The 12314-nt window shown below is 46.1% G+C and overlaps 1 protein-coding gene across 50 annotated transcripts in view; it reads right to left on the bottom strand.

Annotated features, from left to right (window-relative positions):
* EPB41 (erythrocyte membrane protein band 4.1) overlaps positions 1-12314 on the bottom strand; it is a 93918-nt gene that overhangs the window by 34591 nt on the left and 47013 nt on the right. For all 50 annotated transcript variants that reach the window (XR_008573973.1, XM_054802352.1, XM_054802349.1 and 47 more), the window contains 8 exons: positions 11776-12006; positions 9298-9402; positions 6790-6832; positions 4743-4818; positions 4025-4243; positions 1736-1823; positions 1035-1187; positions 65-162 (listed from right to left, as the gene is read on the bottom strand). Coding sequence is in view for 49 of the 50 variants with exons in the window: in XM_054802337.1 (XP_054658312.1) it covers positions 65-162; positions 1035-1187; positions 1736-1823; positions 4025-4243; positions 4743-4818; positions 6790-6832; positions 9298-9402; positions 11776-12006 (1013 nt within the window). In the remaining variant the exon portion in view is untranslated. The remainder of the gene's footprint in view (positions 1-64; positions 163-1034; positions 1188-1735; positions 1824-4024; positions 4244-4742; positions 4819-6789; positions 6833-9297; positions 9403-11775; positions 12007-12314) is intronic.

Raw genomic sequence — 12314 nt, 5'->3', positions numbered from 1 at the left:
TGAAGGAGTGGCTCATTTTCAGCAGCTAATCTGAAGAATTAGTCATACCGTTTAGAAAACCCACCTGAAAAACGTGTGATGTTCAACACATACTTTCCACAGCTTCTTCGCTGCCCGATAACTTGGGAGCTTGAATCCAATTGTACTTTCATACTGCTCTTGCTGTGGAAAATAGAAGTTATTTAGGTACAGCAAGAAAACAAATGTGGCAGGAGCCCAGTCCCCAGCCCATCGACCTGTTCTGCTGCGGCACAAACTGCTGGTCTAGTCCAAAAGCAGTTGAACCCACTCCACGATGTGCAGGATGGTCTGAGAAAACACAGGGCTTGGTCCACCACTCCCCTGTCCCTGCACCTCTCAGGATGCACCGGGATTTGCAGAGGAGCCTACTGTGGGGTTAGCAACCATTCAGACTCATTCACCCCCCCTGTCACGCTACTCAGCTGGGTCAAAAATCGACTTCCCGGCAAGGCTGGGTCACGGCAGCGAAGCAGGAGGAAGGAGGAGAGGAGGAAAGAGGCAGAGCCCCAGTACAGCCTCCCTCCCCACTCTTATTTCCAGCAGCCAGGCTGCTCCGGGGATCTCCCCGTTCACAAGAGGCAGCGTCAGGGCAGCCACCCCCTGCCTGCAGCAGGCTAAGTGAAAAGGTATGCCTCTGTATTTTAGTTTTTTAATATTTTAAGTGAGACAAAGAGCCTTTGTTTTGCCCCGTTTCCAAAAAAAAGGAGTTAGTCCTCTCCCAGTTTCAACTGAGAACTTCCCACCGCTTTCCTCTGGATGTTGGGAATACCACGCAGTGCCAGGAGGTGGTGCTGGATGACACGTTGTTTAAATTGGCACCCGCTGGTTTATCTGCAAGGTGAGCAGGCTCTATCTGAACTTAATACCAAGCCAAGATCAGAAACCCAATAGAGTGTAAAATGTTCATTCAGAGAAAAGCTTGCTCCCTCCCCTAACTTTGTTTTAGTGAAGCACGATGGTGATAATCAGAAGGCGACTAAAGAAGCCGCGAGCACAAAGAAGTCAGAACGTACCTCCCCGGGCCGAATCTTAATAAAGAAGCTGCTGCGTTTGTAGGAAATCTTCAGGACTTTGGGCCAAGGGAAGCGGTTGATTCTCAGTTTATCTTTGTAAACAAGAAGGCCACTGGAACAGACTCCCAGAGTGATATCCACTCCCTCCAAGTCCTGGGAAAGCAGATGAGGATTTCAGCAGCGTCAGGGTTACAAGTTTCAGATCAATGTCTGCCTTCCGAACGACCCCTTTGGTCTTCCCCCAAATTCACCTCCCCCTGCCCCCGACTTCTGCTTCCAGCTCCCTGTGCAGCCAGGGCCAGGCTTGCTTTTCCTTCACGCTTCTCCTTACAACCTCCTCCCTTCTGCCGATCTGTCCTGCGACGCTGTTTGCTCAAAGGGCTCATCTAAAGTCTACCCTGCATTGCTCTGAGCGGAGTGGCTGACCTTGCAGGGTCAGAGCCTTATTCTAAGTTCCTCAGAGCAAGGACCTGTCTGCATCAGCAGCTTTGTAAATTTTCCTGTGATATATAATTAATAAGCAATCAGGAAGAATCCCTTCCCTTGCAAGAATGCTTGTGGCATTTCTGTTGTGTGTCTGTGCTTCCGTACTTCCTGTATCTTTCAAAAGGAACCTCCTGAAATAGGTAAGCTTGCTCCTACAAGGGATGGATAATCAAATTACAAAATCCACAGGCTGGTGCACACATGCTGATTCTCACCTTAGCTTGGTGAAGGTCAACTCCATACATAGACAGCTTTTTTGCATTCTCAAGAAATTCCAGGTCTGCTTGGGCTGGAGTCATGGATCTGGGGAAAGAGAGAAAGGGCTTGGGATTCGCAGAACTGTTGCTTTTAGGAGGGGACAGATCAGACTTCACAAAACCATTTACTCGTTAGATTTTCTTTTGCTTTCAATACAAACAAATTTGTGCCAGGACGATGAATTATTAAATTGCTTTCAATGCACAAATTTGTGCTTTGAGACCTCCTCATAAAACAGATGCACCTTATTTCCGTGGAGCTGTACGGACCCCAGACAAGCCAGCGAGTAAGTGTGATACAGGGCATAAAACCTGATTCAGTGGACGAAACGCCAATTCAGCTGCAGGCAGAGAGGGTGACCCGTACTGTCCTCCCACACCTCCTGCCTCCGGACCCCCCCCAAACCCAGCTATTATTCTCCAAAGTAAATGCAAGGACAGCTGAGACCACTCAGCAGCGATTCCTACTGGGGCAGACCAGATGAATGAGACATTTTCCAGGAACAGATGGTACCCTGTCTGCAGGAGGGGCACCGCAACGCAACTTTGCTTAACAGAAACATCCTGATAATGGAGGCTATTAGCAACGTTATTGAAACGCCCTCGTTAATAAGTTTCTGGTGTACGAGGTACATGTAACAGCTCTGCTGGGACAGCATTCGGCTGTATGCATTGCGTTTTGTTCCCTGCTTTGACGTCTCTCTTACCGAGAGAGCTCGTGTACGTCTTGTGGGCAATGTAAATTGAGGTTTTAGTGGTGGGAGACAGGGCAGACAAAGGCAATTGTAACGACAGTCCTCTAGGAAAGACCCAGGAGCAGTCGCCATCTCCGACATGTGCCTTGCACTTTGCAAATAAAGTGGTAAGAGATGGAGCATGGCTTAGCAAAGAAATTTTCCCACTGAAAACCCTCTGACAGAGGTTCACAGAATATGGACCAGTAATTAAATGGGTACGTATTGCTTCCTCCCTCCTGCACACACGACTAGATTAAATATAACTACGTCCTATATCTTGAAGTAGCCCTCTAATGAAGCCATGAATAATTCAACGGCGCGATCTACCACTTCTAGCACAGCTAACGGCCTTTGACTTCAAGTCATGAAGCCTGTCAGTGGCCCCGTACTTATTTTCCCTCGTTTCCTCTACTCTCAGTGCAAATGGAGGGGAATCAATTTAAGGTATTGATTTGCGGGGTTGAGCGAGGTGTTAATTGTAGCTTTGGTCACAGCCGGGGGCACACGTCCACCCTTCCCTACCGCACTCAGGTTATTAGCTCCCGTCTGCCTGCGAGAAGGTCTCGTCTTCGCTCTGTTCTCGTTATTAGTGCATCAGCCAGCAGCTTTTCGCAGGTCAAGGGGCTGCCGGTTGAAGGCCTCGGTATCACGGAGTGGTTTTAGGGGCTTTTTTTCCCCTCCCTTAAAACCCAAATGTGTCTCTGGGAGAAGGCAGAAGCAGCTGGCTGGCCGCTCTCCACGCGAGCACACAACTTCGCACAGCTTCTGCGATCCAAGCGCTCGAGAGCATTTATGAAAATACGCTCAAAATAAAGATGAGGAAGATGTTCGGATACTGTCATCCTCTAATCTGGTCCTTCAATCCTACCTGAACAAGACACATCTGCCCAGGTCATGGCCGTGCTTGGAAACACAAGGACAGCCTAACTCCGGTTTATACGTCCTGCATTATCTGGAATACTTCCACGTTATAAAGTGTTACTCATTAAACGTGGCAGCAGAAAACCCCAAACATGCTGTAGGCTACAGCACATACACAGAGACGGGATCTGCTCCAACCAGACTGCAATCCAAAATTTACATAAATCCCAAAGCAAATATTAAAAAAAAAAAAGATACAAAGGGCAAGGTCAAAAGAAGCAAACTTTGTACTGCATTTTCATATGAAATAAAACCCACTTTCATGGCTATACTGTTGAAAAAGAGCATTTGTTAAAAAACAAGTGCCAGAGTTTGCATCTGCTTCCTAAAAACATACCTGCTTCTTCATGCAGGATAAAAGAACTCCAGCTTCCAGATACATTTTTCTTATAACTTTAAAATATTAGATCTTTTTTAAATAGTTGATTTCCTCAGTAGCTGAAAATTCACACCTTAATGTTAAAGCTTCTGTTGCCAACATGAAAATTGGTGCAGCAGAAAACAAAAAAGCATACAACAGAGGTGGGGAAAACACCAGAGAGCCCCATTATTTCCATTATTTCAGGCTTCTCCAGCCACTGCACCTTACCTGTACGTTTTATGAAGCTCCACAACCTTCTCTTCCAGTTCTTTTGTCTGGTTCGGGGCCAATTTAAATTCGGTGATATAATCCGGGCTGTGCAGATCAGGATCGTAGTCTCCCAACTCGGACTGGACCGTGTACGAACCCAGCAGAGCCAAAGTCGCAAAGGAACAGGGCAGCCGCCCCGTCATGATGTCTTGTCTAAGTTGAAGACACAAGTAATACCTGGAGGAGGGGGACAGAAAGCAAAATACTATTTATGGAGAGCACTGAGAAATGCGAGAAACTTGAAGATCAAACAGAACCTCTTTTTTTATGCCACTGATGAATGCAAGGTGATGCTTGTTTCTAATTTCTACCTGTATTTTTACTTATGGGGTAATATTCCCACGTAAACAGTGCAGAGGACAGGAGGATGTATGGTCACCTCCACTCTGCAAAGGGAGTAGAGGACACTTATGATCAGAAAATCTTGTTTTTAAATAAAAATGTACTTTTCTATACAAGCGCACACATGCCAGGATTATAAATGACGCATGTGGACTTCAGTGAAGAGAGGGAACAACCCACGCATCCACTAAAAACAAAGAAAAAACCCTCCAAGACAGCTGATGTCCTTGCTGAAGGATGGAATAACACCCAAATATTAAAAAATTCTATTTAATCTTCCAGTCCTAGTAGCTTCCTTTGCCTAGTGAGCTCCCCGGATTCCCAGGTAATCCACCTGGTTATATCCTCCGTCAGCTGCGCGGGATCCGGTGGATAAAACTTGACATTGAAGGTAAAATCCCAGGGGCCTCCTGCAATTAATAAAGAAGAGGTTGAGAAAAATAAAGCCACCAGAACAGCTTCACAATAGTCAGTCGTTACAAAAAGCCGGGGATATCCAGTCTGATCTTCAAAATACAGCCAGCAGATGACAATACTGATTTTAATACTTGCTAGCTGCTGCTTAAGCAGATGGTTTAAGATATGATTTCATTTTCAGGCGCTAAGATAGAAGCAGGAGAAAACAAAGCAGGGCAGGCAAATACACGTGAATAAACCACAACTTGCGGAAAAAAAAGTTTAATTCCTTGCTAAGAGGCTAAATTACTCACATATTTTTTCATTGATTGAAAAGAATCTCAAAAGAAGAGAGGTCAGGGGTGTGCTATAAGTAAATGAATTAGTATTGTTTCATCACTCGACCCAATTTTCAAATTTCTTGTAAGGAGCAGATGTGCTAATTCACTCAGCAGCCTAATGCACTGCGGTCGGGCGGTCAGACCACAGTTTAAACTCGGCACAATACAAGCATCAATCTTTGGAAGAAATCAGCAAGCAAGGAAGAGCTTCACAAGTCCAGACCTAAACGCTTTAACACAGCTTGTTGCAAACCTTGTACAGCACCGTTACAGGCGCTCACCGGAGTGAGAATCCACATAATCACACCTAGAACTGGCATTATTTGCGGTACGGAGAGTCGAGGTGACACAGCTGAAGGGGTTACTCTCTTTTTCTTGAAAATAATCACATTTACCCGCAGAAAACAGTCCTGACCAACCCATTAAGCACTCAAAGTAATTTTCGTAATAGTTTAGCACTAGTTCAAAATAATATTTATTTCAGAAAGAGAAGATACCCTTGTGCTTAACTTGCTCAGAGATTTATCGCAATCGCAAACAGGGAGGAGGGGGGACGTAGCGTTCAGGGATTTACTTCTTACGCAACGCCGTAGCTGGGATTAAACACAAGGCATGTTGTTTCCATTATACACAGTTCAAACCAAGTTATTCCAAGAAGATATTTTAGGTAGCAGAGGTTACCTAAACCAACATACACTGGTGCATGCATATCCCTACGTACATTCACCACATATTCAAGTAAACTCAATTTCCTATTTAACCCATCTCGGGGGATCAGATTCCACAGCAGGTTGCTCATTACACTTAGGAGCTGAATTTTATCCGCGCGGCATGGCACGAGCTGTTCGTGCCCTTTGCACACCTCCTGCTATCGATTCAAAGAGAAGCTGATAAAGGCAGGAGCTTTTCCCACTCCACAGCCCTGCCGCATTTCCCCCCTAATCTGTACTTAATGACACACTTTGTCCTGCGCCCCCCACTAAAATCCTACGTGAAACAGTATTTTACTTTCATAAAACAGTATTTCACTTTCATAAAACAGTATTTTACTTTCAAAGCAGTCAGACGTGCTCCTGAGAGAAAACAAAAGCATCTAAAATTTATTTAACTTTGACACTGCCCTCATCTTGAACTAATTCAGTGCTAGCAGACCTTAAAATACAACTTTGGAAACCATCTGGCATTTGCCCTGATACTACTTGAGCCATTTATCATTCCGGTACCCCTATTCGGACGCCGAAACAGCCTCCGAGTCCATAAAACCTTACTACAGCGTACAATTTTACTCAGGCCCTCCCAATCTCCTTTGAGCTTTAAATCCCATCCTCCAACAGGGAGCAGATCTCCCATTTCGGCATCGCATGGTAGCAAGGATAGCGTGGGTTTGCATGGGGCGAACGCACCCCAAGCTATGTTTTCCCAAGGAAATGACATTTTTTTTTTCTGAATCCAGAGCATCGCTAAGTACTTAAGAAGAGGAGAAAGGATGCACAGCCTGCTTGAACTTGTGCTGATCCCTGCCAGACACCCTCACTTGAACTCTCACCCATCCTTGGGCCCCTCGGATCGCCTGCCAAAGCCACGCTTATTTAGGGAAGGGGGGAGCAACCACACACCCCCACACGATAAATTCAAACTACTTACCGTGAACCTGTTTTTTAATTTCTTTGGCAGGATCCAGCCACGTCTGTAAGAGGATAAAAACATTCACAGTTTAACAGACGTTCCAGAAACACCAGAGAAAACTGCAAATCGCTAAAAATACGGCAAAAAGACAACATTTGACACGAATGCAGCCATGGAAACTGGAGACACGGTGCATTTTTCCAAAACTTTTACTCCAGTCTGCAGTCTCGGTGGGTGCACTTCCAACCCTTCACCTACCAGGTACTCGTAGGGAAGGCACGAGGAAGAGGAGGGGAAAAAGAAGCAGCATATTAGGGCTGCAAGCATATAGCAGCCACATCCAGCTAAGAGGGGCACTTGTGCAACACCTTTTTTTTCCCCTCCAGAACCTTTAAAAATAGGCAACAAGGATGTTTGCATTCATTCTAGGCACCCTGTCTCCATACTTACCCTACTCAGAATAAAGATCACCAATACTTTCTATTATTAGCTATGGTTTTTAAACGACCTAATCACTGAAATATGAGTGAAAACATCCAATTGCTGGGGAAGGATGGAATATTTTACAGGAGCGTGACATAAACTTCATCTCTTAAGTATGACTCAAGTTTCTAGTAATTATGTCAGCTACAAATTTAGAAATATATCCTTTTTTTTCCCCCTCCTCTGTAATTTGGGGGTTTGTGGGATGCTGGTGCAACACAAGCCTCAAAAAACAACTTCTGCTTTTGCCAGCACAGTCTGAGCAACTCCCGGCACGTCAAGTCTGAGCTTTTCCCTTTGCAGAAGTCAGGGTCTGCCCCACTGAAGGGGACGGCGCGGTGCAAACAGCCCTCCTGGAGAGACTACATTCAACCACCTTCTTCATTTTCATGAGCTCTGAGCAGGATTTGGACATCCAGGTCTCCCGAGGTGAAAGAATTAACCCACTGAATCCCCCAAGCTAATCTGTCTTGACCAGAAGGACACGTAACTTCATGGCAGGGTGACAGAGATACTTAATTTAATCATACCTTTTTATATGCTTGCCCTTCTAACCTATAAAACTGGGGATACGAAATCCAGTTGAAAGGATGCCACTTGCTGTTGTCTTAGGGTCGCTGATTTAAGCGGAGCATCTTTACGTCCATGCTGGTGCCGCACGACTGCAGCCGAGCCCAGGGTGCAGTCACGCATCCTCGGCTCTCACCCTGCCTGATCCGGCAGACGATGACGGGTACAGCAATTAACGGCACTTTTATCCACCATTGTGTCATGAATCAACGGGAAACAATCCTCCCTTTCAGAGCAGCAGGAGCATCAAGCTCCTCCGGTGCCGACCAGCTGCTCTACCCACTGTCCCCATCTCCTGTTCCCACTGTCCCCATCTCCTGTTCCCACATGGGAAAACGCCCGTCGCCTGGAAGGTTTATTCCCTAAACATCAAGGTGGAAAATCCCACGTACAACCCTCCCCTGTCCAGGAATACACACACCTCCACCTGCTCCGCGCAGCTCTGCGCGTGAGGTGCAGATGCTCATCCGCTGGTTTCCTATAAAGATTATTTCTACTTGTGAATCAGTAACTCGGTGTCGGATCTGGATTGAAGCTACAGCAAGAGACAGATGGAGCTTCAGATTTCAAAGTTCAATGAAACATAACCAGAAAGATTCCCAAAAACACCCCAAAAATGGTGTTTTCCCCCATCAGAGCAAACCAGACTTCTACCAAGCAGCTTACTCAGCACTGGAACTAAACCCATGCACGTCGGCTTTACCTTCCTCAGCTCCCAGCTCTGGGACAAAAATCTGACAAAATTATGTTTGTTTTCAGTCCCTAATGGTTGGAAAGCAGCACAGGAAGGAGGTGCATGCTTTTGCTTTCGGAAGAATCAATGCCAGCGCGCCTGGACGTGAGAAGAGCCAGGGATCCAGGAGAAGCAGCGGCGAGCTCCCCACAGCACAAGCGTGAGAAGTTGAGCTGCTCCAGCTAAATTCTTTTTGCTCTTAATGGGATCTAAAAGCACACCTATCCCTCCCTCTGCAAGCACGACCACCTCGTAGAGTAAAAAAATCCAGGCTACGTACATGGAAGCAAATGTCACATACAAGAAAACAGCAAGACATCAGAGACAGCAAAACAAACCCAAGAGAGAGCTCTGCCTCTTGGCGAACACAGGCTCCGAGACTGGCAAGTCCCCCTGCAGCCTTTCAGGCTCATCTTCTGCAGCCTAAGAGTAGTTAACCTCTTCTTAAAATGACAATAAACAAACCCGCTGCTTTTCCAGAGTGAGAAAAGCCTCATCTTCCCCTAACTTCTTGAGCTAGAGCTTTACAAATTAATGGCATCGTTTTGCAGTAAACTAATATAATGAATTTTCTCCAGGTGAAGATCCAAGTTCCTGTAGCTTTTTTAATAAAATCCACACTCCTGTGAGTCACTTATTCACAGTTTCTGCCTCTGTGATGACTCTCTTAGTCCTTTGGGGAGAGACACCAAAAGAAGTCTGAAGAAGAGATTACGCACCACGCAACAGCGGCTACTTACCCTGGAGGTTGGCGTGTCCCATATGGCCAAACCAAAATAGTCTTCTTCCAGGAGATTGAGGTGGTCGCAGACTTTTTTAAGTAGATCCTGCCCCTTGGCGTGTTTCTGCAAATAGCAAAAGAAATTCTGTAGGATGGGCTGGTTTTTACCCGTCCTTCTTCATGGGAGAGGGAAGAAAGGGAACGTAGTCAAACCGCACTGCCAAGAAGGAAAAAGTCCTCAATAGCTCAAAATCAGATCTCCCAGCTAGGAAAGAGCATCAGGTGTAAAAATTCAAACTGGAGAGGCGATGGGAACTGCAGTGGGTCTCTGCTACCACCAGCTCCGTGTCTGAAGCCCCCCAAAGCTGAGCTTCTCAACACACCTCGATAAACACCGAGGACTTGTATGGGTTTTCCCTCCCAAAGAACATCTACTGCACTGGTACTTCCCAGCTCCAAGCCGTCAGGCAACCAGGCACTCACTGATCAGAAGATGATCAACGTGGGGTATGAAACTGCTGCTATAACCCCCTGCTCCGGTGCCCCATTTGGGGGGCAACCTGACTTATTAGGTTCGCAAAAGAAACAGCAGCTCAGGACCAAAGTCCATCATCTCCACGGCCTTTTCATCAACCCGACCTGCTGATGAAACCCAGCTTCTCCGGTTTTGCCTTGTGCACCAAAAGCTGCTTAGCACACAACTTCTTGCCTCCAGAAACACACTTGGAGCATTCCTATCTCCTCTTTTCTTCTTTTTTCTCCCCCAAATCCTGCAGAAGTGGACTGGCCTGAGGACCAGATACCCTTTTAGTCCAAAAGCATGAAGGAAAACATCCCTGAGGCACAAAACTATGGTAACCACCAGCAGCTAATTCTATTGGAGGCTTTGCTGAAAAGAAAGTGCAGTTCCAGTGACGCAAAATAAGCTTTACTAATGCATCGCTTGTGTCCGCATCTCTCCTTTTAGTCATATTTGCACAGCAACTGATCCAAGACCATAGCCTCGTTTCATTCCGGTCCTTCAGCTGTAAGGTCGTTAGCGCATACGTTGTGAATCTATAGGTAACATAGCGCATGTGTCAGCCTGGGTATTTCTCAAGGAATTGGCACATAAAGACATATAGGAATTAAAAACCTTCCGTAGCTCCCAGTTTGAAAGGATGTCTGAAAGCGCTTATTCTTCTCGGATAAAGGAATTTGTGCTGGTCTTTGCCTACATTATTTACAATTCCTTCTCAAGTCTTAATTGCTAGAGTAGGATTACATTGGCCTTAAAGCCAAGGGTACTTGTCAAGTCAAGAGGGTCCCCTCCTGATCCTCCCCGCAGCGCCCACCGCGACCCTCTGGCCCTACAGAAAGAGACTTGTAACGTCCTGCTCAACTCAGGACCACCCACACCACCCCCAGCTCTCCAACCACCAGCGTCCGTGCAGCCTGACGCTATTTGAAGGCATCGCTGCAGCAAACTCACGTACAACGCCACGGCGAGCTGTCACCAGCATTTTGGGGTACGGTTTCTTTTTGGGGGCTGCACGCGAGATCCCCGGCAAAGGGGAAGGTGATCGGGGGGGTGGCGATGCTCCGGGCTGATCCCGGGCAGTAGCAGCAGTGACGTCGTTACACAAACGGCCAGCGCTGACCTACTTGCCCAGGATCACCCAAGGTAACGGCTTTCACAAGGAGCCCTGTGCCCAGATACCCTCTCCTGGCCCATTTAGCCAGCGGGACTGGGGAAAAACAAGCTGATGGAAGTATGCTCGACTGGTAAGTACCGGATTATTAATATTCCCGACAAGTACTTCAATACTGAAATGGGGATTTCTGCTAGCTTTTTATTGCCCTGACAGCAAGACAGCCCTGTGAGAGAATGCACAAAATAAAGCAGAAGAAAAGCTCTCAGATGAAGGGGTTTGCAGTGCTGTAAGTCGACATAATAATTTTAAATTGTTTACTGCAAATATATTCAACTGCAGGCTAAACACAGCATGTTTTTCTTTACATCCAAGCTCCGGGAGTTATGTTAGCCAGCAACCTGATAGGTGAAGGTACCTTGGGTGAACAAAAAAGCACAAATCAACTCGACAACCCATTTTATTCAAATGAAAGGGGCAGAAAATAATTTAGACAACCCCAACCTAACACAAAAACCTAAACTCTAATCTGCAAAACAAATGACAGAGATGATGAACAGCAAGTGAGATCAGTTGTTGATTTTTTTTAAGCTTCTCCTCACCTTTACAAAGCAAGACACCCTGGAAATTGTAGAACAATAATAAAAAAAAATTTTAAAAAAAAAGATCCCTAGGCACCCAGAGATTTTTACAACACACTAAAGTTGTTACAGCTTACAGCCAGATTGTTCTGCAGTAAAGCCTGTCATGTAATTCACTGGCAGCAAATCAGACCCCTATTAAATACTGTTTGTAGTGATTTTTCAAGGGGAGGAGAAGGGAGAGGGAAAAGAGGAGAAGCACAAACAAACCCTGGAAGTACTTACATCCACGGCACACTCAAAAATGGTGTCATCCAGCAAGACGACTTTGCAGTACATGTTTCTGTGTCTTTTTACTGCTTTCTGGGCAGCTTTCAAATCCTTCTCTGCTTTGGTCTCCGGGGTCTCTTGTTTCGGCTCTGGCTTGGCACACTCTTCCTTGGCTTCCCCTCCTTCCTTGCCCCCGAGGTCTCTGCTGTCTGGCTCCTGGTCGTCCCTCCTCTCCTCCTGCGCAGGCTGAAACCCCCACATCATCCCGGTTGCAATTTTGACATATCAAGCAAAAAAACCGTCACATGAAACGAGCATTGTATAGGTGCACTGTAGGGCTGGGATCACACTCCGAAATTAATTGTCTGAGCTAAATGTGTAACCCGGGACGTGGAGCGGCAGCTTGGGTGAGGAAGGTGACGATGTTAATTTTTAAAGCCCTTCAAGTCATTCTCAGGTCTTCATTTAATAAAGGATGTAATAAAAAAGGAAAAAGGGCTGATGAGAGAAATCGGAGCAGATTATATCATGCAAATCTTCACGGTTTTAATAAC

The sequence above is a fragment of the Grus americana genome, chromosome 23, assembly GCF_028858705.1.
Source record: "Grus americana isolate bGruAme1 chromosome 23, bGruAme1.mat, whole genome shotgun sequence".
Taxonomy (NCBI): domain Eukaryota; kingdom Metazoa; phylum Chordata; class Aves; order Gruiformes; family Gruidae; genus Grus; species Grus americana.
The sequence above is the reverse complement of the archived record's forward strand: the minus strand, read 5'-3'. Positions and strand labels throughout refer to the sequence as shown.